The sequence below is a fragment of the Pongo pygmaeus genome, chromosome 7 (genome assembly GCF_028885625.2).
Source record: "Pongo pygmaeus isolate AG05252 chromosome 7, NHGRI_mPonPyg2-v2.0_pri, whole genome shotgun sequence".
Classification (NCBI taxonomy): Eukaryota; Metazoa; Chordata; class Mammalia; order Primates; family Hominidae; genus Pongo; species Pongo pygmaeus.
Window position 1 is genome coordinate 58,908,437 of NC_072380.2, and position 26,249 is coordinate 58,934,685.

Sequence of the window (26,249 nt, forward strand, 5' to 3'; positions counted from 1 at the left end):
TTTGAAGACCGTGTCTTCAAATAAAGTCACATTCTAAGGTACAGAAGGTTAGGACTTCAACATATGAATTTTTGGGGGGAGGACACAGTTCAGCTCATAACACCAGGTGCTAGGACAGTGCCTAGCACACAGTGGGCACCCAGAAATGTTCAGTCTGGCTAATATTTATCCTACGGTTCCATTGGAATGAGCCTTGATATAAAGGACACCCTCTTTACAGCAAGTAAAATGAGTTACTAATCAATTCCTGGTAGTGATTTTAGCTACCTAGTCGTGCAGTCAGGTGCCTATAATTCATGGGTTTATAAATCTAGAGTCCTGGTCTCTGAGGTTTTGAATGACATAACTAATGATTATCCTGTCTTTTAAATTAGATGGTACAGAAGCACCAGACAGTTACATATTTTCTTAGATACTCACACTAAACTAAGGGTGAAAGCAACTGCAGGTCACTCTGACTTCGGAGCTATGCATAGTGGTTAAGAACATGGACTCAGAAGCTCAACTGCCTGGGTGTGCCTCTCAGGCACCACAGCTGCTGGCTGAAAAAAGGCATTACATTTGGAAAGTCCTTTCCCATGAATGACTCATAACATAGAAACTGTATGAATAAAGCTGGTAAATTCACCTAAACATAAAGGGAAAAACAGCATGGCCAAAATTACATATATAAGTCTGGTAGGGTGGCATACGTCTGTAGTCCCAGTTACTTGGGAGGCTGTGGCAGGAAGATCACTTGAGCCCAGGAGTTTGAGGCTGCAGTGTGCTGTGATCATGCCTGTGTACAGCTGCTGCAGTCCATCCTGGGCGACATAGCAAGATCACATCTCTTACAAAAAATTACACGTACATACACAAAATTTAAAATTCAGAAAAACCAGGGAAAATATTGTGGCTCATGTCACAGACCAAGGCTGATCTTTCTAATAGAGAACCATCAGAACTTAATCTAGGGGGAAAAAGATAACTATTGCAAAAATAATAATTATGGAGGAACTGCTTTCAAAAAAGGAAATATAAATGACTTTCAAACCTATGAAAAGGTGCTCAGCCTCAAGGCAGTGAGAGGTCATTTTTTTCTGATCAGATCATCCAAAATCTTAGTATATGTCTTTCTGTTTGTTCTTTTATGTTCTTTTGAAGTCTTTTAAAAACATGTACTTTGGTTTTACATGTCTCATAAGTATCAGGGGAACCCGCCCCCAATATTTCAACGTAGGTTCTTTCTATTTTCCCTAAGTGTCGGCCAGCTGAGAAATAAAGAGAAAGAGTACAAGGAGAGGAATTTTACAGCTGGGCCTCCAGGGGTGACATCACATATCAGTAGGACCGTGATGCCCACCTGAGCCACAAAACCAGCAGGTTTTTATTAAGGACTTCAAAAGGGGAGGGGGTGTACAAACAGGGGGTAGGTCACAAAGATCACATGCTTCAAAGGGCAAAAAGGAGAACAAAGATCACATGCTTCTGAGGCCAATAAAGATCACAAGACAAAGGGCAAAGCAAAGATCACAAGGCAAAGGGTGAAATCAAAAACTCCTGATAAGGGTCTATGTTCAGCTGTGCACGTATTGTCTTGATAAACATCTTAAACAACAGAAAACAGGGTTCGAGAGCGGAGAACCGGTCTGACCTCAAATTCACCAGGGTGGATTTTTTGTCCCCACCCTAATAAGCCTGAGGGTACTGCAGGAGACCAGGGTGTATTTCAGTTCTTATCTCAACCGCGTAAGACATACACTCCCAGAGTGGCCGTTTATAGACCTCCCCCCAGGAATGCATTCCTTCCCCAGGGTATTAATTATTAATATTCCTTGCTGGGAAAAGAATTTAGCAGTATCTTCCCTACTTGCACATCCGTTTATAGGCTCTCTGCAAGAAGAAAAATATGGCCGTATTCTGCCCGACCCCGAAGGCCATCAGACCTTATGGTTGTCTTCCTTTGTTCCCTGAAAATCACTGTTATTCTGTTCTTTTTCAAGGTGCACTGATTTCATATTGTTCAAACACACGTTTTACAATCAATTTGTACAGTTTAACATAGTAGTGGTCCTGAGGTGATGTACATTCTCAGTTTACGAAGATAACAGGATTAAGAGATTAAAGACAGGCATAAAAATTATAAAAGTATTATTTGGGGAATGATAAAGGTCCATATTAAAATGAAATCTTCACAATTTATGTTCAGAGACTGAAGTAAAGAAATTGTAAAAGTATTAATTTTGGGAACTGATATATGTCCATATTAAGATGAAATCTTCACAATTTATGTTCCTGTGCCGTGGCTCCAGCTGGTCCCTCCGTTCGGGGTCCCTGACTTGCTGCAACACTGAAGTTTCTTCTGGGTATTTTATTGGTTTTTGCTACTGCTTTAAATTTGATTTCTGTGTTGTAGTTTGTACCCTGCCACCTTTATTGGACTTTCTTATTAACGGTAGTAATTTTTCAGTTGGTTTCTTGACTTTTCCATGAATTCATTGTATAATTTGCAAATAGTGATAACTTCCTTCTTTTTTTTTTTTCCGAGATGGTGTCTCACTCTGTCACCCAGGCTAGAGTACAGTGGCGTGATCTCTGCTCACTGCAACCTCCACCTCCTGGGTTCAAGCAATTCTCTGCCTCAGTCTCCTGAGTAGCTGGGATTACAGGCGCCCACAACCATGCCCGGCTAATTTTTTGTATTTTTAGTAGAGTTGGGGTTTCACCATCTTGGCCAGGCTGGTGTTGAACTTCTGACCTGCCTCGGCCTCCCGAAGTCTGGGATTACAGGCGTGAGCCACCACTCCCTGCTGATAACTTCCTTCTTGACTTATTTTTCAGATGCATAATAATGATACAGATTGATAATGTCTTTTGCAAGTACTCAGTTTATTTTATTAGCTATTTAGATAGATATAGATTCTTAGGATATTCTGAATAGTTTATTTTTCCTTTTATAACATGAACAATAGGCCACTTCAGTAATTCTAGATGTTTGTGGCACAAAGTAGTAAGTGCTCAGTAAATGTTGACTATTCCATGTTTTTGTGCCTTTGTAAGTACTGTTTTTTCAGACATCATCTTGTCAGTGAATCCTCTTTTCCTGATCAATGCAAAGTGGAACATTCCATCTTTTTGTGCCACCATTATTCCATGACATACATCTGGTATATTGTTAGTTTTTTTCATGATTAGTGTTTCCTTCCAGACCACACATATTCCTTGTGGGAAGGAGTTTTCTTTTCTTTTCTTTTTTAGAGATGGGATCTTACTCTGTCACTTGGGATGGAGTGCTGTGGTGCAATCATAGCTCACTGCAGCCTCAAACATTTGCTCTTAAACTCGTCCTCCTTCAGACTCCCAAGTAGCTGGGACTACAGGCATGCGCCACTATGCCCAGCTAGTTTTTTAACTTTTTGTAGAGATTGGGTCTCACTGTGTTGCCTAGGCTGGAGTTTTTTTTGTTTCCTCATGGTTTACTGTATCAGAGGGGTTCTGTAAATATGTATCTAATGAAGCCTAGGTTTATTTTTTGTAAAACAGGAATTTTATAAATATCTAATCTCTTAATTTCATAGTGTATTAAAATGCGCTTTGAAATATATCAAATACCATACTGCATAGGATAAGATATATATGTACATATATATGTTTTAGCATTATATTTACAATTATGAATATAAACAGAATAATTGCTTTTTATTAGTTATATATTCCTTTTCTGACCAATATCAGAAAAGTTTGCTGTTGACTTTTGATTCTGCCAAGATGAAATAGCCCCATTCTGTCTAGGTTTTCCACCTATCAGAATGGCTACAATAAAAAATAGTGACAATACAAAATGCATGGGCAAGGACTTCATGTCTAAAACACCAAAAGCAATGGCAACAAAAGCCAAAATTGACAAATGGGATCTAATTAAGCTAAAGAGCTTCTGCACAGCAAAAGAAACTGCCATCAGAGTGAACAGGCAACCTACAAAATGGGAGAAAATTTTCGCAACCTACTCATCTGACAAAGGCCTAATATCCAGAATCTACAATGAACTCAAACAAATTTACAAGAAAAAAACAAACAACCCCATCAAAAAGTGGGCGAAGGACATGAACAGACACTTCTCAAAAGAAGACATTTATGCAGCCAAAAAACACATGAAAAAATGCTCACCATCACTGGCCATCAGAGAAATGCAAATCAAAACCACAATGAGATACCATCTCACACCAGTTAGAATGGCAATCATTAAAAAGTCAGGAAACAACAGGTGCTGGAGAGGACGTGGAGAAATAGGAACACTTTTACACTGTTGGTGGGACTGTAAACTAGTTCAACCATTGTGGAAGTCAGTGTGGCAATTCCTCAGGGATCTAGAACTAGAAATACCATTTGACCCAGCCATCCCATTACTGGGTATTTACCCAAAGGACTATACATCATGCTGCTATAAAGACACATGCACACGTATGTTTATTGCGGCACTATTCACAATAGCAAAGACTTAGAACCAACCCAAATGTCCAACAATAATAGACTGGATTAAGAAAATGTGGCAAATATACACCATGGAATACTATGCAGCCATAAAAAATGAAGAGTTCATGTCCTTTGTAGGGACATGGATGAAATTGGAAATCACCATTCTCAGTAAACTATCACAAGGACAAAAAACCAACCACCACATATTCTCACTCATAGGTGGGAATTGAACAATGAGAACACATGGACACAGGAAGGGGAACATCACGCTCTGGGGACTGTTGTGGGGTGGGGGGAGGGGGGAGGGATAGCATTAGGAGATATACCTAATGCTAAATGACGAGTTAATGGGTGCAGCACACCAGCATGGCACATGTATGCATATGTAACTAACCTGCACATTGTGCACATGTACCCTAAAACTTAAAGTATAATAAAATTAAAAAAAAAATGCTGGTGAGGTTGTGGAGAGACTGGATCACCAATACATTGCAGGTGTGTGGTAAAATGGTACAGCCACTCTGGAGAACAGTCTGGCAGTTTCTTAAAGACTAAACATGCAATTACCATATAACCCAGCAACTGCACCCTTAGGCATTTGTCCCAGAGAATGAAAATTAAATTCACATAACATCTTATACACAGATGTTCATAAGCAGCTTTGTTCATAATAGCCCCAAACTAGAAACAACACAGATGTCCTTCAGTAGGTGAATGATTAAACAAACTATGGTGCATAGTACCATGGTGTACTATTCAGTAATAAAAAGAAAATAAGTGTTGATACACACGACTTAGATGAATAGGAAATTATTCTGAATGAAAAAAGCCAATTCTAAAAGGTTACATAGTGATTTTATTTATATAACTTTTGTGTGTGTGTGTGTGTGAGATGGAGTTTCACTCTTGTTGCCCAGGCTGGAGTGCAGTGGCTCGATCTCGGCTCACTGCAACCTGTGCCTCCTGGGTTCAAGCGATTCTCCTGCCTCAGCCTCCCTGAGTAGCTTGGATTACAGGTGCCCACAACCACACCTGGCTAATTTTTTGTATTTTTAGTAGAGACAGGGTTTCACCATGTTGGCCAGGCTAGTCTCGATTATATAACATTTTTAAAATGACAAAATTACAGAAATGCAAAACTGAGTAGTGGTTGACAGAGTTCAGGGATTGGTATGGGGCCAGGAGATGGTGTAGCTATAAGAAGGTAGTACAAGGCATCCTGTGGTGATAGAATTGATCTGTATCTTGACTGGATCAGTGTCAGTATCCTGGTTGTGTTGTACTACAGTTTTGCAAGATATTACCATTGGAGGGGACTGGGTGAAGGATACGAGAGTTTTCTCTTATTTCTTACAACTATATATGAATCTAATATTATCTCAAAATAAAAAGTTTAATTAAATACAAGGTTTGGTCTTAAGTGTTTTAAGCACCCTGCTACCAGAGCTCTTAGCACGGCAAAGGAAGCACACAGAAGCATTCCTGTTACTCATAAGTTTTGACTTTGTGTTTTGCATTTAAAAAAATTTTTTGGTTTCATCAAATACCCCAGAAAGTTATACTTTTATAAATGTTATTTCAAGTCTTATTTTTCCGGTTTTTGTTTGTGCTCTAGTCACTTTCCTTTTTTTATATAACTTAACCAGTTCTACTTCTTTTTCTTCTTGGAACTTGGCTTCGAACTCAGAGAGTGTTAGTGAGATTGTACATAGAACTCTAAGTAGGAAGATTTGACGTAGACATTGCTTTTCCTATCACAGAGTTTTGTGTATTTGTGACTATGGCAAAATTACATGCATAAAATTGTATTCTGATAAATGACCATATAAGGAGATCATATTTATGTGCTTTCTTTTTCTTCAACAGAAACCACCACATCTAAAAGCACCAGTGGGCTTACAGACATAACATGGAGTTCCAGTGGAAGTGATTTGTCGGATGAAGATAAGACACTTTCTGAATTACAGAGAGGTAATGGACATTGCTCTAGAATAGACAGATTTTGTAACACGAACATTTTGTGTCCAGAAGATGGGAGTAGTGAAGGTAAATTGATAATTTTGTTAGAAATCCAGTTTCTGTTAAATATTGGATTTAATATTGGAAGAAACTTACATTCCTTTCTAGTATTTATCATTAACATTCCACCTGTCAGAATGGCTACAATAAAAAGTAGTGACAATACAAAATGCTGGTGAGGTTGTGGAGAAACTGGATCACCAGTACATTGCAGGTGTATAGTAAAATGGTACAGCCACTCAGGAAAACAGTCTCGCGGTTTCTTAAAGACTAAACATGCAATTACCATATAGACCAGCAACTGTGCCTTTAGGCATTTGTCCCAGAGAATGAAAATTAAATTCCTTTCTAATAGTTAGGATTTTACTGAGTCCCACCCTCTATGCTAAACACTTCAGAAACATTTTCTTGTTTAATATTTCTCAAAACAACTCTAAGAAACTCTAAGAGATAGGTATTACAGATATTATTTTTACAGTTAACAACTTAAGCTTGGACCAATGAGAATGGATTGGGATTCCATTTTAGGTCTGTTTGCTCCATAGCCAGTTCTTTCAACATCTACACAGTGCCACACCCACACTGCCTTCTTCCGAACCTGTTCGGTAAATGCTGTGACAACCAGTGTGTGGTAGAGGTGTAATGTACTGACAAATTTCTATTCAGATGGCGTTTTATATTGTGTCATGTTTTAGACAATTGACCTTGAGAGCTTGTTTGGAGGTTCTAGCAGGGGAGCGCAGCTACTCGTATACCCTTGACCGAAGACCGGTCCTCCTCTATCGGGGATGGTCGTCCTCTTCGACCGAGCGCGCAGCTTCGGGAGGGACGCACATGGAGCGGTGAGGGAGGAAGGGGACACCCGCCTAGCCAGCCAGATCAGCCGAATCAACCCTGGCGATCAATGGGGTGACAGATGTCGCAGCCAGATCGCCCTCACATCCATGTTTTAGACAATTGAAAGCAGAGTTTCTCATCCTTGACACTCTTGACATTTTGGGCCAGATGATTCCTTGTTATGGGGAGTAGCACCTTCCTATGCCTGTAGGATATTCTGCCGTGTCCCTTGCCTTTACCTGCCGGGTCACAGTAGAATCTCAGCCACAGTGATGATAACCAAAGATGTCTCCAGATGTTGTCAAGGGTCCCATGAAGGACAAAAATCACCCCTAGTTGATAACCACAGATGTTGAATTATGGAAATCATGTCCTTTTAGAATTTTTAAAATATACAGATCATCTATAGAGTATTTAAATGTCTTAATGTTTTCAAAATAAGCTTATGACTTTTAACTCTTGACAGTTCACGTTAGTCACCTAGGGTTCGGTTTGTACAGACAGCTTCTGGGGAGAGTAGTTAAATTCTTTTGACTACTTTGTATGTCATTTTGGTAACCATTAGTATCATTGACATTTTAGTAGTTACCAGGTGAAGTGGTATTTTAAGATTGTATATAAGCTGATAGCAGTTCTATTATTAATTCAACCATATTAAATGAAATTTTTTGTTACTTGGTTTGTCTTCATACATTTCAGAATACAAAGTTTATAAAAATGGGTAAATAGTATGGTTTGTGCCTCCCAAAGTGCTGGGATTACACATGTGAGCTGTCGCGCCCAGCCTCTCTTCCATTTGGTTTTTATCAATTGTCTAAAAGTTTTTGTAACTTTTGGAAAATCTCTTAAATTATTGGAGACCCAGTTTCCTCATCTGTAAAATGCAAATTTAAGTGTAATAGTAGCAGTCTTCCTGCTTTTTAAAAGTTTTGTGACCACAAAAGGTTTGTGACGAAAGCCCCAGTTATTTCATAGCATGCATCACATTGCAATATGTATTAATCTGTGGGCTACTTCAGGCTAGGAATGGTGCTGTTTTCTCTATTGTATTTATTTCGTATTGTGAATATCTCGAATGGTGTGATGGGCTCTTTTTAGGTACTTGCTTTGTCTAATGAATGAAGGAGTGAATGAATGAATGAGTGCTGCACAGATGTGTGATACTGGCAGCAACTCTGAGGGCACTTGTGTTTTTCCCTTGTCTTTCCCTGGCTTCCTGTTGAGAAGGTTCAGCAACCTGGAAAATCTCTACTGTGTTCCCCTGCCTGGCTTCGTGACTAAATTTGATGTTAATGTGGGAAGCAGTTGCCATTATGCGTCTGCTTCTCTCAGTGGTGGTCTGACCTTCAGTCTGTTATGATCATTATAGTGGCTGTTTTTTTTAAGAGATGAGGTCATGCTCTGTCACCCAGGCTGGAGTGCAGTGGATCATAGCTCACTGCAGTTTCAAACTCCTGGGCTCAAGCGATCCTACTACATCCTCTTAATTATGTTTAGTGAAAAAGTCTAGCTGTGTAAGAAAGGAGGAAAAAAAATAACAATACATAGTTTATTTGCTTAAACATGCTGGAGAAACTCTACAAGGATACAGAAACACCTAATAAAAGTAGTTAACTTAAAATTGGGATTGGAATAAGATTTGGGAGAGAGTGATTTGAGATAAGAGTAGAAATATACTTTTCACTGTCTAAATTTTTTTTGAGACAGAGTCTTGTTCTGTTGCCCAGGCTGGAGTTCAGTGACAAGATCTCGGCTCACTGCAACCTCCACCTCTCGGGTTCAAGCGATTCTGGTGCCTCAGCCACCTGAGTAGCTGGGACTATAGGTGTGCGCCACCATGTCCAGCTAATTTTTTGTATTTTTAATAGAGACAGCATTTCATCTTGTTGGCCAGGCTGGTCTTGAACTCCTGAGTTTTGGCATTCTGCCCACCCTGGCCTCCCAAAGCGCTAGGATTACAGGCATGAGCTATTGTGCCTGGCCCTAAATATATTTTTTAAAATTATTGAGTGACATGGATATATTAACTTCTAAGAATAAAAGAGATTTAAAAGTGAAAGATTAAGGAGATAATTAAGCAAGTTAAAAATTGTATTTTTTAGATGAATTACAGTTCATCGACTGGGAGATTGACAGTGACAGGGCAGAGGCTAGTGACTGTAATGAATTTGAAGATGACGAGGGTGCTGTGGAAATCTCAGACTGTGCTTCTTGTGCAAGTAATCAGTCTTTGACAAGTGATGAGAAGCTGTCTGAGCTTCCCAAGGTAAGAATGAAGTATTTCAAAACTTTTATTCACTTTATAACATTTGCTAATCATAGTTGTCTTGTTTTGTTTTGTTTTGTTTTTCCTGTCCTTCCTCAAGAACAACCACTTTTGACTCTTAGGGGATTCTTTTGTTCTTTACTCACTTATCTCTAAATAACATGCTTGTGTTGCACTTCTCAACATGGATAAATATTGATCTCACTTCTCATTCACTTCCCACCCTCACTGCACACTGAACGTTTTTTATCCTACTATTCTTCCAGTGCAGATATATCAAAGTTTGGTTAGATTATATTCAGCATTTACGCAATTGTGAATAAATAATATTGACAGCCAAGGGAAATATTAATTATTATCCTTTGCAACTATTTGCTTTCCCTAGACTTAGTAATTATTTTGGTTTTTGTTCTAGTTTTACTTATTGATGGAAAAAAATACTTTTTCACCATTGCCTAGCTCTCTTGTTAAGATTTTCAGACAGCAGGCATTCTGTGAGTTTCATTTTTTTGGAGAACTCTTTCCCACAACCTCCTAGCTGCTCCAGTTTGAACTCAGCGTCCTCTCTCCTTTCACGTACATTGTCACCCGGACTTTGCTGTCATTCTGGGAATTTGTTAACCTCTCTCCTGTATTGAGCTCCTTTATCCAGGATTTCATGTTTTCCTCTTTCTTGGTTTTCACCCTATTTTGGTTGAACACAACTTACCATAACTTCCTGAGGAATTATTTGGCATGTCAGAAGATGCTTTTGTCATATTTTGATGTGTGATTGAAAATTTGTATAGAATTTTTAGGTTGGAAATAATTTTCCTTCAAAGTTTTGAAGGCATTGCTTCATTATCTTAGTTCAAGTTGCTGTCAATAAGCTTGAAGCTATTCTCATTCTTGACCTTTTAAGATTTTTCTCTTTATTACTGGTTTTAAGCAATTTGACTGTGATATGCCTTGGTATGATTTTTCAGTTGGTGTTTGTCAAGCCTTTTGAATCTATGGTGTTTTGGGGATTCCCCAAGACCACCTCCAGGTTCAGCAGTGGACTAGGAGGATACACAGGACTTAGCATATAGTCATACTCGTGGCCATCGTTTATTACACTGGAAGGATAGAAATCTGTTTTTATTTATTTATTTAGAGACAGGGTCTTGCTGTGTCACCCAGGCTAAGAGCGCAATGGTGCGATCATAGTTCACTGTAGCCTTGATCTCCTGGGCTCAAGTGATCCTCTCACCTCAGCCTCCAGAGTAGCTGGTCCTACAGGCATGTGCCACCACGTCTGGCTAATTGTTGTATTTTTTGTAGAAAGGGGTTTTGCCATCTTCCCCAGGCTGGTCTCGAACCCTTGTGTTCAAGGCATCCATCCACCTTGGTCTCCCAAAGTGCTGGAATTGCACGTGTCAGCCACCATGCCTGGGCAGAAACATACAAATTTAAATCAGCTGTCTTCCACGAGTCCTCTCCCAGTGGAGTCACACAGTATATGCTTAATTCTTTCAGCAAAATGTTTAGACGGCATGTGTGAAGTGTTATGTACCAGGGAACTCATTAGAGACTCAGTGCCCAGGGTTTGTATTACGGGCTGGTAACATAGGCACCCTCTCCCTAGAATCTACCCAAATTCCAGACTTCAGAAAAAAAATGGATATTCAGTATAAACCATATTATTTGCACAGTTTAGGCACAGTGACCCACCATTATTTATTATTTATGGAATGATGAAGATTCTCCTGAAATCTGTTTTCAGACGCTAGGCAAGGACCAGCTTTGCAAGCAGGGTTTTCTAAGGATAGCTACTTCAGGCCAACTATGTTAACTCTTTTCTGCATATATGTGAGTTTGTAGTTTTCATCACATTTGGTAAGTTTTTGGCTTTTACTTCTTAATTTTTTTTCTGACTCCCCTTTTCGTTTCCTCCTGTGACTCCAATTACATGTGTATTAATTAGGCTGCTTAATGTTGCATCATGTCTCATTTTTGCTGTCATTGTTTTTTCCCCTTCATTTCATTTTGGGTGGTTTCTGTTGCTACATCTTCTAGTTTAATAACTTTTTAAAAATTCTTCAGTATATTCTGCAGCTAATACTATCCAGTGTATTGGTCATCTCTGACATTGTCTTTTTCATTTCTGGAAGTTTGATACAAGTCTTTTTATATTGTCCATGTCTTTTCTTAACATGACATACTTTCTTCTATATTTTGAACATACAGAGTATATTTATAATAGCTGTTTTTAAGGCTGTTATGGTAAATCTATCTGTGTCATTTCTGTGTCTTTCTCCTCCTTATGGGTTGTATTTTTCTGCTTTTTTGCATGCCTATAAATTTTAAAAAATTGTAAAATACAATGCACTATTATTATAGTCATCATTCTGTGTATTAGATTACTAAAGCATATTCCTTCTGTCTAAATGAAATTTTGTATTCTTTAGTCAGCATCTTCCCTTTCTCCATCCACTTTTCTCTCCCAGCCTCTGGTAACCAACATTCTACCCCAATTCTGTGAGTTCTACTTTTTTAGATTCCCCATGTAAGTAAGATCATGCTGTATTTGTCTTTGTGTGCCTGGCATATGTGAGTTAACGTAGTGTCCTCCAGGTTCATTCATGTCGCAAATGATAGAATTTCCTTCTTTATTAAGACTGGATAGTATTCCACTGTGTATATATACTACATTTACTTTATGCCTTCGTCTAGACACCTAGATTGCTTCCAAATCTTAGCTATTGTGAATAGCACTGCAATTAACATGGGAGTGCAGATATTTTTTTAGCATACTGATTTCAATCCTTTGGCCCAGAAGTTGGATTACTAGATTATATGGTAGTTCTATTTTTAGTTTTTTGAGAGACCTTCATACTATTCTCCATAATAGCTGTGTTAATTTACATTCCCACCAACAATGTACAAGTTCCCTTTTTGCTACACGCTCACCAACACTTGTTATCTTTCATCTTTTTGATAATAGTCTTTCTAACAGGTGTGAGGTGATACCTCATTGTGGCTTTAATCTGCATTTCCCTGGTGAGTGGTGATGATGAGCATTTTAATATGTATCTGTTGGCCATTTGTACATCTTTTGAGCAATGTCTAGGTCCTCTGCACATTTTTAAATTGGGTTCTTTGTTTTCTTGCCACTGAGTTGTTTGAGTTCTTTATCTATTTTAGGTATCAGCCCCTTATCAGATACATAGTTTGTAGATATTTTCTCTCAATCCATGGCACATCTTTTGCTCTATTGTTTCCTTTGCTGTGTATAATCTTTTCAGTTAGATGCAATCTCATATGTTTTTGCTTTTGTTGTCAGTGCTTTTAGGGTAATATTTAAGAAATCTTTGCCTAGACCAATGTTATGGAGCATTTTGCCTATGTTTTATTTCAGTAGCTTTACAGTTTCAGGTTTTATGTTTAAGTCATTAGTCCATTTTTAGTTGATTTTGGTGTATGGTGTGAGATAAGGGTCTAATTTCTTTCTTTTGCATGTGGTTAACCTGTTTTCCCAGCACCATTTATTGAGGATTGTCCTCTTCCCATTGTATATTCTTGGCACGTTTGTTGTAAATAATTGACCACAAATGTGTGGGTTTACTTCTGGGCTCTCTACCCTGTTTGATTGGTTAGTTGGTTGGTTTTTATGCTATGCTGTTTTGGTTACAATAGCTTTGTAATAGGTTTTAAAATCAAATAGTGTGATGCCTCTAGGTTTGTTCTTTTTGCTTTGGCTATTTGGGGTTTTTTGTGGTTCCATAAGAGTTTTAGGATTGTTTTATTCTGTGAAGAATGACATTGGAATTTCGATAGGCATTGCATTGAATCTGAGTATCACTTTGGGAAGTATGAATAGTTTAACAATATTCTTGCATTCCATGAATATGGATAGCTTTCCATGTGTTTGTTTCATCTACTGTATCTTTCATCAGTGTTTTGTATTTTCTAGTATATACATCTATTGCCTCCTTAAATTTACTTCTAAGTAGCTTTTTTCCAATGCTACTGTAAACGGGATTGAGTTCTTAATTTCCTTTTCAGGTACTTCATTGTTAGCATAAAGAAACACTGTAGATTTTGTATCCTGCAACTTTACTGAATTTGTTTATCAGACATAATGGTTTTTTGGTGAAGTTTTTAGCATTTTCTATATGTGAGACCGTGACATCAGCAAACACATGATTTCTCTTCTTACTCTGATATGGATGCCTTTATTTCTTCCTCTTGCCTAATCGCTCTTGCCAGGACTTCTAACTATGTTGAATAGTAGTGTGTCCAGAATTGGTGGGTTCTTGGTCTCACTGACTTCAAGAACGAAGCCGCGGACCCTCACGGTGAGTGTTACAGCTTTTAAGGTGGCGCGTCTGGAGTTTGTTCCTTCTGATGTTCAGATGTGTTCAGAGTTTCTTCCTTCTGGTGGGTTCGTGGGCTCGCCGGCTCAGGAGTGAAGCTGCAGACCTTCGCGGTGAGTATTACAGCTTTTAAGGCAGCGCGTCTGGAGTTGTTTGTTCCTCCCGGTGGGCTAGTGGTCTTGCTGGCTTCAGGAGTGAAGCTGCAGATCTTCGCGGTGAGTGTTACAGCTCATAAAAGCAGTGTGGACCCAAAGAGTGAGCAGTAGCAAGATTTATTGCAAAGAGTGAAAGAACAAAGCTTTCACAGTGTGGAAGGGTACCCGAGCGGGTTGCCAATGCTGGCTCGGGCAGCCTGCTTTTATTCTCTTATCTGGCCCCACCCACATCCTGCTGATTGGTGGAACTGAGTGGCGTGTTTTGACAGGTCGCTGATTGGTGCGTTTACAATCCCTGAGCTACATACAAAGGTTCTCCACATCCCCATCAGATTAGTTAGATACAGAGTATCGACACAAAGGTTCTCCCAAGGCCCCACCAGAACAGCTAGATACAGAGTGTCGATTGGTGTACTCACAAACCCTGAGCTAGACACAGGTTGCTGATTGGTGTGTTTACAAACCTTGAGCTAGATACAAAGTGCCAATTGGTGTGTTTACAATCCCTGAGCTAGACATAAAGACTCTCCACATCCCCACCAGACTCAGGAGCCCAGCTGGCTTCACCCAGTGGATCCCGCACTGGGGCTGCAGGTGGAGCTGCCTGCCAGTCCTGTGCCATGCACTCGCACTCCTCAGCCCTTGGGTGGTTGATGGGACTGGGCGCCATGGAGCAGGGGACGGTGATCGTCGGGGAGGCTTGGGCCGCACAGGAGCCCATGGAGAGGGTGGGAGGCTCAGGCCTGGAGGGATGCAGGTCCCGAGCCCTGCCCCACGGGGAGGCAGCTAAGGCCCGGTGAGAAATCGAGGGCAGCGCTGGTGGGCTGGCACTGCTGGGGGACCCAGTACACCCTCTGCAGCCATTGGCCCAGGTGCTAAATCCCTTATTGCCCGCAGCCGGCAGGGCTGGCTGGCTGCTCTGAGTGCAGGGCCTGCCAAGCCCATGCCCACCCGGAACTCCAGCTGGCCCGCAAGCACCACATGCAGCCCCCGGTTCCCACTCACGCCTCTCCCTCTACACCTCCCTGCAAACTGAGGGAGCCGGCTCCGGCCTTGGCCGGCCCAGAAAGGGGCTCCCACAGTGCAGCGGTGGGCTGAAGGGCTCCTCAAGTGCCGCCAAAGTGGGAGCCCAGGCAGAGGAGGCGCCGAGAGCGAGCGAGGGCTGTAAGGACTGCCAGCATGCCATCACCTCTCAGTAGTGGCAAGAGCGGGCATTCTTATCTTGTTTTTGATCATAGAGGAAAAGCTTTTACCTTTTTACCATGGAGCATGGCAGCTGTGGGCTTGTTACATATGGCCTTTATTGTGTATAAACACAATATATTCCTTCTATACCTAATGTGTTGACAGTTTTTATCATGAAATAATTTTGAGTTGTATCACATGCTTTTTCCATATCTACTTTTTTTATTATTATACTTTTAAGTTTTAGGGTACATGTGCACAACGTGCAGGTTTGTTACATATGTATACATGTGCCATGTTGGTGTACTGCACCCATTAACTCATCATTTAGCATTAGGTATATCCCCTAATGCTATCCCTCCCCCCTCCCCCACCCCACGACAGGCCCCAGTGTGTGATGTTCCCCTTCCTGTGTCCAAGTGTTCTCATTGTTCAATTCCCACCTATGAATGAGAACATGCAGTGTTTGATTATTTGTCCTTGCAATAGTTTGCTGAGAATGATGGTTTCCAGCTTCATCCATGTCCCTACAAAGGACATGAACTCATCATTTTTTATGGCTGCATGGTATTCCATGGTGAATATGTGCCACATTTTCTTGATCCAGTCTATTATTGTTGGACATTTGGGTTGGTTCCAAGTCTTTGCTATTGTGAATAGTGCCGCAATAAACGTACATGTGCATGGGTCTTTATAGCAGCATATTTTGTAATCCTTTGGGTATATCCCCAGTAATGGGATGGCTGGTTCAAATGGTATTTCTAGTTCTAGATCCCTGAGGAATCGCCACACTGACTTCCACAATAGTTGAACTAGTTTACAGTCCCACCAACAGTGTAAAAGTGTTCCTATTTCTCCACATCCTCTCCAGCACCTGTTGTTTCCTGACTTTTTAATGATCACCATTCTAACTGGTGTGAGATGGTATCTCATTATGGTTTTAATTGGCATTTCTCTGATGGCCAGTGATGATGAGCATTTTTTCATGTGTCTTTTGGCTGCATAAATGTCTTCTTTTGAGAAGTGTCTGTTCATATCCTTCGCCCACTTTTTGATGGGGTTGTTTGTTTTTTTCTTGTAAATTTGTTTGAGTTCATTGTAGATTCTGGATATTAGCCCTTTGTCAGAGGAGTAGATTACAAAAATTTTCTCCCATTCTGTAGGTTGCCTGTTCACTCTGATGGTAGTTTCTTTTGCTGTGCAGAAGCTCTTTAGTTTAATTAGATCCCATTTGTCAATTTTGGCTTTTGTTGCCATTGCTTTTGGTGTTTTAGACATGAAGTCCTTGCCCATGCCTATGTCCTGAATGGTATTGCTTAGATTTTCTTCTAGGGTTTTTATGGTTTTAGGTCTAACCTGTAAGTCTTTAATCCATCTTGAATTAATTTTTGTATAAGGTGTAAGGAAGGGATCCGGTTTCAGCTTTCTACATATGGCTAGCCAGTTTTCCCAGCACCATTTGTAAAATAGGGAATCCTTTCCCCATTTCTTGTTTTTCTCAGGTTTGTCAAAGATCAGATAGTTTTAGATATGCGGCATTATTTCTGAGGGCTCTGTTGTGTTCCGTTGCTTTATATCTCTGTTTTGGTACCAGTACCATGGTGTTTTTGTTACTGTACCCTTGTAGTGTTGTTTGAAGTCAGGTAGCGTGATGCCTCCAGCTTTGTTCTTTTGGCTTAGGATTAGCTTGGTAATGCAGGCTCTTTTTTGGTTCCATATGAACTTGAAAGGAGTTTTTTCCAATTCTGTGAAGAAAGTCATTGGTAGCTTGATAGGGATGGCATTGAATCTATAAATTACCTTGGGCAGTGTGGCCATTTTCACGATATTGACTCTTCCTACCCATGAGCATGGAATGTTCTTCCATTTGTTTGTATCCTCTTTTATTTCATTTAGCAGTGGTTTGTAGTTCCCCTTGAAGAGGTCCTTCACGTCTCTTGTAAGTTGTATTCCTAGGTATTTTATTCTCTTTGAAGCAATTGTGAATGGGAGTTCACTCACAATTTGGCTGTCTGTTTGTCTGTTATTGGTGTATAAGGATGCTTGTGATTTTTGCACATTGATTTTGTATCCTGAGACTTTGCTGAAGTTGCCTATCAGCTTAAGGAGATTTTGGGCTGAGATGATGGTGTTTTCTAGATATACAATCATGTATCTGCAAACAGGGACAATTTGACTTCCTCTTTTCCTAATTGAATACCCTTTATTTCCTTCTCCTGCCTGATTGCCTTGGCCAGAACTACCAACACTGTGTTGAGTAGGAGTGGTGAGAGAGGGCATCCCTGTCTTGTGCCAGTTTTCAAAGGGAATGCTTCCAGTTTTTGCCCATTCAGTGTAATATTGGCTGTGGGTTTGTCATAAATAGCTCTTATTATTTTGAGATATGTCCCATCAATACCTAATTTATTGAGAGTTTTTAGCATGGAGGGTTGTTGAATTTTGTCAAAGGCCTTTTCTGCATCTATTGAGATAATCATGTGGTTTTAGTCGTTGGTTCTGTTTATGTGATGGATTACGTTTATTGATTTGCGTATGTTGTACCAGCCTTGCATTCCAGGGATGAAGCCCACTTGATCATAGTGGGTAAGCATTTTGATGTGCTGCTGGATTCGGTTTGCCAGTATTTTATTGAGGACTTTTGCATCGATGTTCCTCAGGGATATTGGTCTAAAATTGTCTTTTTTTGTTGTGTCTCTGCCAGGCTTTGGTATCAGGATGATGCTGGCCTCATAAAATGAGTTAGGGAGGATTCCCTCTGTTTCTGTTGATGGGAATAGTTTCAGAAGGAATGGTACCAGCTCCTCCTTGTACCTCTGGTAGAATTCGGCTGTGAATCTATCTGGTCCTGGACTTTTTTTGGTTGGTAAGCTATTAATTATTGCCTCAATTTCAGAGCCTGTTATTGGTCTATTCAGGGATTCAGCTTCTTCCTGGTTTAGTCTTGGGAGGGTGTATGTGCCGAGGAATTTACCCATTTCTTCTAGATTTTCTAGTTTATTTGCGTAGAGGCGTTTATAGTATTCTCTGATGATAGTTTGTATTTCTGTGGGATCAGTGGTGATGTCCGCTTTATCATTTTTTATTGGATCTATTTGATTTTTCTCTCTTTTCTTCTTTATTAGTCTTGCTAGCGGTCTGTCAGTTTTGTTGATCTTTTCAAAAACCAGCTCCTGGATTCATTGATTTTTTTTGAAGGGTTTTTGTGTGTCTATTTCTTTCAGTTCTGCTCTGATCTTATTTCTTGCCTTCTGCTAGCTTTTGAATGTGTTTGCTCTTGCTTCTCTAGTTCTTTTAATTGTGATGTTAGGGTGTCAGTTTTAGATCTTTCCTGCTTTCTCTTGTGGCCACTTAGTGCTATAAATTTCCCTCTACACACTGCTTTGAATGTGTCCCAGAGATTCTGTTATGTTGTGTGTTTGTTCTCATTGGTTTCAAAGAACATCTTTATTTCTGCTTTCATTTCGTTATGTACCCAGTAGTCATTCAGGAGCAGGTTGTTCAGTTTCCATGTGGTTGAGCAGTTTTGAGTGAGTTTCTTAATCCTGAGTTCTGGTTTGATTGCACTGTGGTCTGAGAGACAGTTTGTTATAATTTCTGTTCTGTTACATTTGCTGAGGAGTGCTTTACTTCCAAATATGTGGTCAGTTTCGAATAGGTGTGGTGTGGTGCTGAGAAGAATGTATATTCTGTTGATTTGGGGTGGAGAGTTCTGTAGATGTCTATTAGGTCCGCTTGGTGCAGAGCTAAGTTCAATGCCTGGTTATCTTTGTTAACTTTCTGTCTTGTTGATCTGTCTAATGTTGACAATGGGGTGTTAGAGTCTCCCATTATTATTGTGTGGGAGTCTAAGTCTCTTTGTAGGTATCTAAGGACTTGCTTTATGAATCTGGGTGCTCCTGTATTGGGTGCATATATATTTAGGATAGTTAGCTCTTCTTGTTGAATGATCCCTTTACCATTATGAAATGGCCTTCTTTGTCTCTTTTGATCTTTGTTGGCTGAAAGTCTGTTTTATCAGAGACTAGGATTACAACCCCTGCGTTTTTTTTGTTTTCCATTTCCTTGTAGATCTTCCTCCATCCTTTATTTTGAGCCTGTGTGTGTCTCTGCACGTGAGATGGGTTTCCTGAATACAGCACAATGATGGGTCTTGACTCTTTATCCAGTTTGCCAGTCTATGCCTTTTAATTGGAGCATTTAGCCCATTTACATTTAAGGTTAATATTGTTATATGTGAATTTGATCCTGTCATTATGATGTTAGCTGGTTATTTTGCTCGTTAGTTGATGCAGTTTCTTCCTAGCCTCTATGGTCTTTGCAATTTGACATGTTTTTGCAGTGGCTGGTACTGGTTGTTCTTTGCATGTTTAGTGCTTCCTTCAGGAGCTCTTTTAGGGCAGGCCTGATGGTGACAAAATCTCTCAGCATTTGCTTGTCTGTAAAGGATTTTATTTCTCCTTCACTCATGAAGCTTAGTTTGGCTGGATATGAAATTCTGGGTTGAAAATTGTTTTCTTTAAGAATGTTGAATATTGGCCCCCATTCTCTTCTGGCTTGTAGAGTTTCTGCCGAGAGATCCGCTGTTAGTCTGATGGGCTTCCCTTTGTGGGTAACCCAACCTTTCTCTCTGGCTGCCCTTAACATTTTTTCCTTCATTTCAACTTTGGTGAATCTGACAATTATGTGTTTTGGAGTTGCTCTTCTCGATGAGTATCTTTGTGGCATTCTCTGTATTTCCTGAATTTGAATGTTGACCTGCCTTGCTAGATTGGGGCAGTTCTCCTGGATAATACCCTGCAGAGTGTTTTCCAACTTGGTTCCGTTCTCCGTGTCACTTTCAGGTACACCAATCAGACGTAGATTTCGTCTTTTCACATAGTCCCATATTTCTTCGAGGCTTTGTTCGTTTCTTTTTATTCTTTTTTCTCTAAACTTCTCTTTTCGCTTCATTTAATTCATTTCATGTTCCATCACTGATACCCTTTCTTCCAGTTGATCGAATCGGCTACTGAGGCTTGTGAATTCATCACATAGTTCTCGTGCTGTGGTTTTCAGCTCCGTGAGGTCCTTTAAGGACTTCTCTGCATTGGTTATTCTAGTTAGCCATTCGTCTAATTTTTTTTCAAGGTTTTTAACTTCTTTGCCATGGGTTCGAACTTCCTCCTTTAGCTCAGAGTAGTTTGATCGTCTGAAGCCTTCTTCTCTCGTCAAAGTCATTCTGCATCCAGCTTTGTTCCGTTGTTGGTGAGGAGCTGCGTTCCTTTGGAGGAGGAGAGGCACTGTTATTTTTAGAGTTTCCAGTTTTTCTGCTCTGTTTTTTCTCCATCTTTGTGGTTTTATCTACCTTTGGTCTTTGATGATGGTGACGTACAGATGGGGTTTCGGTTTGCATGTCCTTTGTGTTTGTTAGTTTTCCTTCTAACAGTCAGGACCCTCAGCTGCAGGTCTGTTGGAGTTTGGTGGAGGTCCATTCCGGACCTTGTTTGCCTGGGTATGAGTAGCAGAGGCTGCAGAACAGCCAATATTGGTTTACAGCAAATGTTGCTGCCTGATCATTCCTCTGGAAGTTTTGTCTCAGAGGAGTACCTGGCTATGTGAGGTGTCAGTCTGCTCCTACTGGGGGGTCCCTCCCAGTTCGGCTACTCTGCGGTCAGGGACCCACTTGAGGAGGCAGTCTGTCCGTTCTCAGATCTCCAGCTGCGTGCTGGGAGAACCACTACTCTCTTCAAAGCTGTCAGACAGGTACATTTTAATTCTGCAGAGATTTCTGCTGTGTTTTGTTTGCTTATGCCCTGCCCCCAGAGGTGCAGTCTACAGAGGTAGGCAGGCCTCCTTGAGCTGTGGTGCGCTCCATCCAGTTCCAGCTTCCCCGTGGCTTTGTTTATCTACTCAAGCCTTGGCAATGGTGGGTGCCCCTCCCCCATCCTGGCTGGTGCCTTGCAGTTTGATCTCAGAGTGCTGTGCTAGCAATGAGCAAGGCTCCGTGGGCGTAGGACCCTCCGAACCAGGCACGGGATATAATCTCCTGGTGTGCCGTTTGGTAAGACTGTTGGAAAAGGTTAGTATTAGGGTGGAGTGACCCGATTTTCCAGGTGCTGTCTGTCACCCCTTTCTCTGACTAGGAAAGGGAATTCCCTGACCCCTTGTGCTTCTCGGGTGAGGTGATGCCTCGCCCTCCTTCGGCTCACGCTGGGTGCACTGCACCCACTGTGCTGCACCCTCTATCCAACACTCCCCAGTGAGATGAACCCAATACCTCAGTTGGAAATGCAGAAATCACCCGTCTTCTGCATCGCCCACGCTGGGAGCTGTAGACTGGAGCTGTTCCTATTCAGCCATCTTGGCTCCACCCCTTTCCATATCTATTGAGATGATCATATGGATTTTGTGTTCCATTCTGTTAACGTGGTGTATCACGTTTATTTATTTGCATATGTTGAACCATTCTTGCATCCCCAGGGTAAATCCCGCTTGATCATGGTGAATGATCCTTTTAATGTGCTGTTGAATTCAGTATATTGGTGATTTTCACGTCCTTGTTCATCAAGGATGATATGGTAGCTTGGATTACAGGCGCCCGTCACCATGCCCAACTAATTTTTGTAGTTTTAGTAGAGACAGGGTTTCACCCTATTGGCCAGGCTGGTCTTGAACTCCTGACCTCAGGTGATCCACCCACCTCGGCCTCCCAAAGTTCTGAGATTACAGGTGTGAGCCACCGCACCCGGCCTGCGGTATTTTCTTTTAGGTCATTTAATAGATGTATTTGATTACTGATAAGTCTTTCCATATTAAGTTGATAGTACTTTGTATTCTTGTCTGGGTTTTTATGATTTATTTTATTGGTGTCTTCCAGGAAGCATTTGCTATGGTTTGAATGTGCTCTCCAAAACTCTTGTTGAAATTTAATTACCATGGTGACAATATTAAAATATGGGACTAATATAGTTTGGGTCTATGTCCCCACCCAAATCTCATGTTGAATTGTAATTTCCATTGTTGGAAATGGGGCCTGGTGGAAGGTGACTGGCTTATGGGAGTGGATTTCTCATGAATGGTTTAGCACCATACCCCTTGGTACTGTCCTCACAATAGTGAGTGAGTTCTTATATAAGCTGATAATTTAAAAGTGTGTAGCGGCCAGGCACTTTGTCTCCTGCCTGTAACCCCAGCACTTTGGGAGGCCAAGATGGGAGGATCAGTTGAGCCCAGGAGTTTGAGACCGACCTGGCTAACATAGCAAGACCTCATCTCTATTAAAAAAAATTAAAATAAATAAATACGTAAAAGTGTGTAGTACTGCCCTCTTTGCTCTCTTGCTTTCACCATATGAAGTGTCTGCTCCCCCCTCCCCCTGCTTTCACCATGTGAAGTGCCTGCACCCACTTTGCCTTCCACCGTGAGTGAATGCTCCCTGAGGCGTCCCCAGAAGCATATGCCACCATGCTTCCTGTACAGCCTGCAGAACTGTGAGCTAGTTAAACCTCTTCTTTTATAAATTACCCAGTCTTAGGTATATCTTTATACCAATGTGGGAATGGTATATATTAAACGAATGGTATATATTAAAAGAACTTTTAATGGTTCCTGTATTAGGATTAGGCCATGAGGGCCTTGCCCTCATTAATAGATTAATATCATTATCACAGTAGTGGGTTTGTTACCACAAGAATGTGTTGTTATAAAAATTTTCTGTCCCTTGCTCTCACCTTCACTTGTCTTTCTGCTTTCTGCCATGGGAAGGTGTAGGACAGAGGTCCTTACCAGGAGTCAGCACCTTGGTAATGGAATTTTCAGCCTCCATAACTATGAGAAATAAACTTCTTTTCTTTGTAAGTTACCTATCTTGTGGTATTCTGTTAAAGCAAAGCAAAGTGGACTAAGACACCATACCTACAGAGGGCAGCAGAGACATAGCAGTGAATTCTCATAACCTAATTTTTCAGGAAGTGTGAAGGAAATTGGATTTAGGTGAACTTTGTTATGTAATTCTCATATACTTTATGTAGTGACTCCTATGCAAATACAGGCTAATAGACATAATGAATGTAAAGTAATGTGAGTGAGACTCAGGCACATTTGTGAGAAAGTAAACAACAGAAGCTGGCTGGCACAGATAAGAGATCTGAAAGTAGTTCATGTAGTTTTAAAGGAAAAGTAAATGTGGCTTTCAAATTTGAAATATGGATTCATTTTTATGAAACAGATATTTTGTTTGTATTCTTATCAGTACGGGTAGGAAAAATGATTCAGTAACTCATAGAAGATGGAATTATGGAAAAGTTTAAAAAAACAGGAATAAACAAAATTTTGTATTACATGGGAGTGTATTATAATCTTGCAGAAAGTGATCTGACAAACCTTTAAAAACATTTCTAAATTTAATGTGCATATATATAATTTGTTGTATTTTTATTTATATAAATTTTTGAAAATAATTCAGTTTTGCTTTTAATCAGTTTTATTAGTTAGAATAAAATGATATGACTAGATGTGTACTAATATTTAATGCCTAAGAACTGCCCATTGTTTTCATCTTTTTTCCCAGTGTTTTACATTGTAAAATACACATAACATAAAATTTACTATTTTGACCATTTTAAAATGTGCAATTCAGTGGTATTGAATATCTTCATAATGTTGTGTAACTACCATCACCACCATCTATCTCCAGAACTCTTTTCATCTTGTAAAATTGAAATTCTGTACTCATTAAACAGTAACTCCTCCTTCTGTCTTTCCCTAGCTCCTGGCAACCACCATTCTACTTTGTGTATGATTTTGACTACTGTAATTACCTCATATGAATAGAATCATATAGTATTTGTTTTTCTGTGACTGGTGTATTTCACTTAGCATAATATCCTTAAGGTTAATCCGTGTTGTTAGAAGTTTTTATTTTTATTTTTTGAGATGGAGTCTCACTCTGTTGCCCAGGCTGGAGTGCAGTGGTGCGATCTTGAGTCACTGCAACCTCCGCCTCCTGGGTTCAAGTGATTGTTGTGCCTCGGCCTCCTAGTAGCTGGGATTATAGGCACACGCCACCACGCCTAGCTAATTTTTGTATTTTTACTAGAGATAGGGCTTCACTATGTTGGCCAGGCTGGTCTTGAACTCCTGACCTCAAGTGATCCGCCCACCTCAGCCTCACAAAGTGCTGGGATTATAGGCATGAGCCACCAAGCCCGGCTAGAATTTCCTTCTTTTTAAAGGCTGAATAATATTCCATTGTATGTTTATACCACATTTTTTACTTAATTTGTGACCCAACATATGGTCTATCCTGGAAAATGTTCTATATTCACTTGAGAAGAATATGTATGCTATTTTTGGGTACAGTGTTGTGTATATGTCTGTCAGATCTAGTTCGTTATTGCCTGAGGTCCTCTGTTTCCTTACTTATCTTCAATCTGGTTATTCTATCCACTATTGAAAGTAGAGTATTGATTTAATCATCTGTTATTTAGAAAGGTCTGTTTCTCCCTTCAATTCTGTCCGTTTTTCCTTCATGTATTTTTGAGGTCTTTTAATTGGTGCATAAATGTTTATAATTTTTGTCTTCTTGTTGTATCAAATCATGTATTCATATATAGTGTCCTTTGTCTCTTGTAACCTTTTTTGATTTAGACTGTTTTCTCTGATGTTAGTATAGCCACCTCTACTCTGTTCTGGTTAGTATTTGCATGGAATGTCTTTTTCTGTCTTTTAATTTTCAAACTGTTTGTGCCTGTCAATTAAGTCTAGTATAGGCAACATATGGTTGAATCCTCCTTCTCCATTCTGTCAATCTCTTGTCTTTTGATTGGAGAGTTTAATCCATTTGAATTTAAATTATTTGTACAGAAGGATTTCTGTCATTTTGTTGTTTGTTGTTTATATAACTTACTGCTTTTTGTGGGGGCCCTCATTTCCTGCATTACTGTCTTCTTTTGTGTTTACTTGATTTTTTTCATGAAATGTTTAAATTCCTTTCTTATTTCTTTTTTTCTTTTTGATGGAGTCTCTATCGCCCAGGCTGGAGTGCAGTGGCATGATATTGGCTCACTGCAACCTCTGCCTCCTGGGTTCAAGCAGTTATCCTGCCTCAGCCTCCTGAGGCTGGGATTACAGGCATGTGCCACCACGCCTGGCTCATTTTTGTATTTTTAGTAGAGATGGGGTTTCACAATGTTGGCCTGGCTGGACTTGAACTCCTGACCTCAGGTGATCCAGCCACCTCAGCCTCCCAAAATGCTGGGATTACAGGTGTGAGCCACCGCACCCGGCCTCTTTTCTCATTTCTTTTTCTTTTTTTTTTTTTTTTTTTTTTTTTTGAGACAGAGTCTCACTCTGTCACCCAGCTGGAGTGCAGTGGCGCAGTCTCAACTCGCTACAACGTCCGCCTCCCAGGTTCAAGCGGTTCTCGTGCCTCAGCCTCCCTAGTGGCTGAGATTACAGGCGTGTGCCACCATGCCCGGCTAATTTTTGTATTTTTAGTAGAGACGGGGTTTCGCCATGTTGGCCAGGCTGGTCTCAAACTGCAGACCTCAGGTGATCTTCCTGCCTTGGCCTTCCATAGTGCTGGGATTACAGTCATGAGCCACTGTGCCCGGCCTAGTACTTTGAACAACTTTAAAACAGTTGTCATAAAGTCTTTCTCTGGAAGATCTGCCATCAGGTCTTTTTCAAGGACAGTTGTGTTGTTTTATTTTTTTTTCTTTTGAATGTGTCATACTTTCCTGTATATCTTGTTATTTTTTGTTGAAAACAGGGCATTTGAATATAATGATGTGGTAAGTCTGGAAATTAGATTCTCCCTCTTCCCCAGCATTTGCTGTTTGTTTTTTTTTGTTTTGTTTTTTTTTTTTTTTTTTTTGAGGCAGAGTCTCACTCTGTTGCCCAGGCTGGAGTGCAGTGGTGTGATCTCGGCTCACTGCAACCTCCACCTCCTGGGTTCAGCCGATTCTCCTGCCTCAGCCTCCCAAGTAGCTGGGATTACAGGTGTGTGCCACCATG

At 40.4% G+C, this 26,249-nt stretch overlaps 1 protein-coding gene across 17 annotated transcripts in view; it reads left to right on the forward strand.

Moving 5' to 3' along the window:
* SPIDR (scaffold protein involved in DNA repair) overlaps nucleotides 1–26,249 on the forward strand; it is a 491,719-nt gene that overhangs the window by 31,327 nt on the left and 434,143 nt on the right. For 13 of the 17 annotated variants that reach the window (XR_010127196.1, XR_010127198.1, XR_010127197.1 and 10 more), the window contains 2 exons: nucleotides 6,322–6,426; nucleotides 9,414–9,577. Coding sequence is in view for 11 of the 17 variants with exons in the window: in XM_054498098.2 (XP_054354073.1) it covers nucleotides 6,322–6,426; nucleotides 9,414–9,577 (269 nt within the window). In the remaining 6 variants the exon portion in view is untranslated. Of the gene's footprint in view, nucleotides 1–6,321; nucleotides 6,427–9,413; nucleotides 9,578–26,249 lie in introns of those variants that run through there. The other 4 variants (XM_054498101.2, XM_063668757.1, XM_054498104.2 and 1 more) reach the window with 2 other exon arrangements.